The sequence below is a fragment of the Solanum lycopersicum genome, chromosome 9 (assembly GCF_036512215.1).
Source record: "Solanum lycopersicum chromosome 9, SLM_r2.1".
Classification (NCBI taxonomy): Eukaryota; Viridiplantae; Streptophyta; class Magnoliopsida; order Solanales; family Solanaceae; genus Solanum; species Solanum lycopersicum.
Window position 1 is genome coordinate 62478136 of NC_090808.1, and position 6131 is coordinate 62484266.

At 30.6% G+C, this 6131-nt stretch overlaps 1 protein-coding gene across 1 annotated transcript; it reads right to left on the minus strand.

The window, feature by feature from the left end:
• Positions 1-290: 290 nt before the first annotated feature.
• On the minus strand, positions 291-3665 carry LOC101251417 (long-chain-alcohol oxidase FAO2-like). The gene is made up of 3 exons (XM_004247470.5): positions 3361-3665; positions 2369-2641; positions 291-2137 (listed from the first exon to the last, which is right to left on the minus strand). Exons 1-3 carry the CDS (start codon positions 3547-3549, stop codon positions 404-406), a joined length of 2196 nt encoding a protein of 731 aa, XP_004247518.1. The 5' UTR covers positions 3550-3665; the 3' UTR covers positions 291-403.
• Between the last annotated feature and the right edge of the window lie 2466 nt (positions 3666-6131).

The following is a 6131-nucleotide window of genomic DNA, read 5'->3' on the forward strand; positions in this document are numbered from 1 at the left end:
TAAAAGAGTTATCGATCTTATATTTTAATGAAGAATATATTTGTCTAAAGAAATTCTCTTTATTTTTTAACACATTTGCTTTGTAATTGAATTATGAGTGGTTAAAATTTTCAATTCCAAGAATGTGGTGTTAACTCTTAAAATGTATTTTTCGTTCTAAGTTGTACAAATCGATTTGTTATCGATCCATCTATTCTATTTGATCTGTCTTTGTTAATTGCTTTACGAGTTTCATATGTTTGCTAGTCAGTGGTTGAATTTGCACGTAGGTGAATAGTGGCGCACTATTATTGAACGAAAATACTGCTGTTATTGATTGAAATGGAAATGACATCTTTTATTTTCGAGCTGAGATTACAAAACTAAGTGAGAAATGCACATTTATTTCGTTACATTACATGTCTTAAACTAACTTTTCATTATGTAATGACTCTGCTATTCTCTTTGCAATGCAATAAGCAGTAGACTGTATAGTGATCATGGGATTGACACCAACTGCAGTAGGAAGCACACTTCCATCACATACATATAGGCCTTTCGCCTCCCAACATTCTCCGTTTTCATCCACTGCGCCATCTTCCTTGCTCGATCCCATCCGACAGCTTCCCATTTGATGTGCAGAGGCATAAACTGTCCAGTTTTCTTCTTTAGACATTGGCCCTTCAGGAGCTTCAACTGTATCAACAAACTCTTCTAACTCTTCATTCTTTATGTCTTTACATTTGATTTTCTGTCCATCGCTTCGATATGTTCCCACTTCAACTGCTCCTGCTGCAATCAGTATCCTCAGTGCCCTTCTTAATCCAGCTTTGATATTCTCTTTGTCTATTCTATCCAAGCTGTATTTTATCCTCCCTGCTTTCTTTACTTCTCCTCGACCTTGATCTTTTACCAATGCTAACAGAGTTACTGTTCGCGAGTACTTTGTCATCTGTTCCTTCATATCCTGACCAGAAGTCCATGGAAACAAACTGGCGAAAGAAGCAGGACCCACAGCTGTAGCTTCTATTATGGCCTGTGCATTGGTTTCTTCAGGTACCATCTCATGAAGGGATGTCATTATTCCTCCCTCGTAATTTTTGCCTTTGATTTCAGACATGGATTCGGGGAAGTATCCCCACGCCAAAAGAACGGGGTGGAGATAGAGGTTTGTACCAATGTTCTTGTTCTGCAATCCACTGGAAAGCAGCAAAGGAGGTGTGAAGAGAGCTCCACAGGAAGAAATCGTGGCACGAGCTTTGATATGTAGCTTCCTAGTGATCTTCTTGCTTTCAGTTGTAGCAATTACTCCAAGACATGTTTTTCTCATTTTACCATCTTCCAGTATGAACCTTTCTGCAGTACATCCAGTCAAGATAACAGCGCCTGCATTAACAGCATCGACAAGCCAAGTGGAATCAGTCCCTTTCTTGTCTCCTGTTTTACAACCATAACCACAAGAACCACAATAATGATTCTCTGAAGAATTTCTTGGTATTTTCTCAACTTTCAAACCAAGATTTTCACACCCTTTTCGTATTACTTGATTCTGAAGTCCTTCCTCAGAACAATTCTCCGTTACACCAATCCGTTTGCATACTGCATCCATAGCAGACTGATATTCAGAAGTTCCAAACCATGAAATCTTGTGATTCACAGACCAGTCTTTAAGAACATCATTTGGTGTTTTAATAGAAGCGGACCAGTTTACGGCTGATCCACCGCCAACTGTTGTTCCAGCCATAATCATTACTTTTCCATCAAGACTACTAAGCATTGCACCTGTCTCATATAACTCACTCAAAGAAGGTCCTTCAAGACCAGAATAATCTTCAGGAACAAAGTAATGTCCTTTTTCTAGCACGACGACTTTGTAACCTGATTTCGCAAGGATTCCAGCTGCAACACCTCCACCACATCCAGAACCGACAATCAAAACATCACATTCAATCTTAAAGATGTTGTCTTTTGCATCCTCAGTTATAACTACATCTTTCTTAGATAAAGATTCTTTCAGAGTTTCATCACTCTCATTTATGGTTTCCACAATCCCCCTTTCAAGTGGTCTTTCTTTCTTGTTTTCATATAGAGCCTCTGTTGTCTCTGGAAGATGATATCCAATGGCTTCCCAGGTAGGATTCTTGCAATTTTCATCAGTCTGCACCGCAAACACCAAGTTTCCAAAGTCAAGGTTAGTTCCAAATTCCAATATGTTATCAATGATGATTCATAAACACGAACGAATCTAATAATTGAGGCTTATCACTAGTACTGTATTTTTCAAAAAAAAAAGAGTACTATGGGCATGACCTGACAACTCCCAGAAATACTTGAAGAGAAAACTTATATAATAGACAAATGGTCAAGTAGGACAAGATAGGAACATTACCCAAGAGAAGAAGATGAACAAATAGATAATTTTGATCATCAAGAAGGTAATCCTTAGTGGAATGAGAAAAGTTTCTCTGGACCATCTTTGTAGAAGAGCTTCTCTATCCTTTAAGTCTAATTCAGTGAAGTTGTGAACAAAAGGCCATCTTTTATCCAAACAGACTCTACCACAAAGCAGAAGACTCCCTAATCTTGTTGTTAACAAAAACACAACTATCCTTATTATCAACAAGGCCTCAGGCTTGCTCCTCTTCACCAGTAGCTCTGCAACCTATTCACCAACCAATCAAAACAAAATATCAACACAGAGAACCAGAAAGAAAACCTCAAAACCAATACTAGCAGATAGCAAAGACCAATGCTTGATAACCAATATTGGAATATTATAAAGAACAATGCTTTAACACAAAAAGCCCATCATATTAAAATAAGAATCTTGTTTGCTAAAAAGGGTCTTTTCAAGAATCAGTCAACTGCAAAAAAAAAAAAAGTGGACAGGAAAAAATACCCTCAAAATCTATAGTATGAGTATAGCAAAGACCAATGCTTTATTACCTATAGTGGAAAATCACAAAAAAAAAAAAAACAATGCTTTTACACTCATACAAAAAAAAAAACAAGTTAAATGAAGAATCTTGTTAGCAAAAAAGGGTCTTTTCAAGAATCACTAAACTGCAAAAAACGAAAAGGTTAAAAAGACAGGTGAAAATAAAAACACTCTCAAACCAATAATAGAAGATAGTTACAAAGACCAATTCTTTATCACAAAAAGACCATCACATCACACTTTAAAAAAAACAATCTTGTTAGCAAAAAAGAGTGCCCTTTTCAGAATCTAGAAAATAGTTACAAAGAACCATGCTTTATCACAAAAACACCACCACATCACAATAAAAACACAATCTTTTTTTGCAAAAAAAATGTCTTTTCAAGAAACAACGACAACAACAAGAAGAAGCTCAAAAAAGGGGAAAAAAGACTTAAATTTACCTCATTAGTGGATGGAGGGTGAGCCCCAGAAGAAGCAAAAAATGAATTATCATTGTTATTACAAGGTGGCACAAGAGTTTCACAAAAGGCAGAAATAGTTTGAATTTGAGAAGAAGAGAAGCCATGTGTATAGCTACTGTTAATTCTTCCTCCTTTTAATAAAGAATGACATTCTGTTTCCTTCACCATATTTGTTAGTAATACCTCAGCTTTCTTGTTTTTGAGTTATCTTATAATGTCAGAGGCTAAAAATGAGTATTTATATATATAGTACATATTACAATTGTGGTTGGTTTTGATATATCAAATCCTAATAGGCTTGGGAATCCCTTTCCTACTAATATAGGGATTAATTTTAATTTGAGTTTATTTCATATTTAATTGAAATAAAATTATAAATAGGTTATTTGAGATTTTATTATTATTACAGTGAGATTATTTTAAGATAATTTGTTCTCGAACTAACGAATTTAAGTGTGCTCCTTCTATTTTTTCTTTAAAGTAGTTTAATGTACATTTTTTGAACGTGTACTTCACATCAATCAATAATATGACTCTGAACAGTATACAATCTTGATGCTAAATTTATTAGTCTTTATGTCTATTTTACAGACTAGTTATACAGTATAGGGTAGAAAACTAATTTTATCATTTTAATGTTAAATATTTTTAGGAATCATAATTGTGTGAAATAAATAATTTCGTATAATATTTTGAATTATTGTACTTATTCTCTAAAACAGACCATTTCATTAAAGAGTATATTTGAATTGACTTAAAAAAATAACTTTTAAAAAATAGTTTTAAAAGTGTTGAGATTTATTTTTAAAATAAGTAGTTATGTGTATAAATAAAAGTAATGCAGTTGAAAGAAAAAATGTTGATGTGTTTAAAAAATAAGTATAATAATAATGATAATAATAATAATAATAATAATAATAATTAATATAATAATAATAATAATTAAAGAATTAAGAGCAAAAAAGTAATATATTTAATGAATACAAAATGACTTTTAAATTTTAAAAAAAAACATCCTCACCTAACTTTTAAAATAAGTTATTTTTGACTTAAAATAAGTTAAAAACTTAAATTTATTAGTCTGTATGTCTATTTTACAGACCAGTTATACGGTATAGTGTAGAAAACTAATTTTATCATTTTAATATTAAATATTTTTAAACACCCTCACCTAACTTTTAAAATAAGTTATTTTTGACTTAAAATAAGTCAAAACTTATATTTTATGTCAATTTTATTATTTTTTGAATTCATCCAAATAGGCTCTAAATATTAACGCTACTATTTTAAACTACATAACAACATCAAATTTTATAATTTTGTATTATCTATGAAAATATTTATTCGCATCAAATCATTGTATTTAAAGATGTAATCAAATTAAAAACTGATTAAAAATGGATACTAATTTGATTGGTGTGATTTTGATTGTACCAAAAAAAGAAAAAGAAAATCAAACCATTCCGATAAATTATCATATATTGATTTAACACTTATTTTATATATATACAAGATATCAGTATTTCATGTAAATAATGGTAAATACTTTTGATCATCAACTTACTTTTTTAATCTGCTGATTTCACATGAATCGTAATATTATTAAAACATATTTCTTATAAGGTCTAAAATATTTTCAAAGTATTGAAAATAATACAAAATTATCTTCCATCTACCTATTAGCTCCAAAATACCATTTCCATCCACCTATTGGATCCAAAATACCCTTGTCATCCACATTTTGGTTCAAAATTGACCACTTATTTAACGGTTTTATATTTAAACTATTTAAATAATTTTTAAAATACGTGGCGCTCAATTATTTGTTATAATTTAACTTATTAGTATAATTTATAAATCAATCCACCAACCACCCATTACTAATTAAACTCCTCCAAATTAATAAACCCGTCACATTATTAATGCAACAACAGAAAAGCTACTGTCAATTGAGAGTTTTTACAAATTTGAGACGAAAATATCTAAGAAATAAATTATCATACATTCACGTGTCTAAATAAAAATTATCGATAAACTTAAAAGTTTGACTACGTTCATCTTATTCTTACGTCTCAATTATGTGATATTACTTCATAGGTAACTATTTTCAAAATAATATATTAAAGGTTTTAAAACAAATCATAAATATTTATAAAATTATATTTTAAAAAAGTGCATGCATTAATTCGAGATGTATTATTTTTTACCTTTAATCATAAATTTCTAATTCAATCTTGAAAGAGAATCCTATGAAAGTCTCCTCCTAAATAAGCGGCTCAACCTAAATTTTATTGAGGTTCGATTCGGACTCGAATAATTTTGGATGTCATTTTCAGGAATCTATAATTTCATCGTGTTTTAGTAGTATTTATGGCGATTTTAATATTATAATTGGATTATTAATTGGGTGAGGTTTAGCTAGTAATTAGTGATAGTGGGTTGGTTTATAAACTATATTAATAAATTAAATTATAATCAATAGTTGAACGTCAATTATTTTTAAAAATTATTTAAAGAGTTTAATTTAAAATAATTAAATAAGTGGTAAATTTTGAAAGAAAAGGTGGGTGACAAGTATATTTTTAAGTCAGTAAGTGGATAAGGACATTTTGAAGTCAATAAGTGAATGAAGAATAATTTTATACCATTTTCAATTCTTCAAGAATATTTTAGGCCTTTTTTATTCCAAACCCAAAGCCTCAACCTAGAGTCTATAATTATGAATATGTGGTATATGGTGTATTTTTTAA

Coding starts and splice junctions, on each gene's coding strand:
- LOC101251417 (XM_004247470.5), bottom strand. CDS start 3,549: ATGGTGAAGGAAACAGAATGTCATTCTTTATTAAAAGGAGGAAGAATT. Junction 2,642..3,360: donor ACCCTCCATCCACTAATGAG/GTAAATTTAAGT, acceptor GTTGGTGAATAG/GTTGCAGAGCTACTGGTGAA. Junction 2,138..2,368: donor TGTTCATCTTCTTCTCTTGG/GTAATGTTCCTA, acceptor TTTGCGGTGCAG/ACTGATGAAAATTGCAAGAA.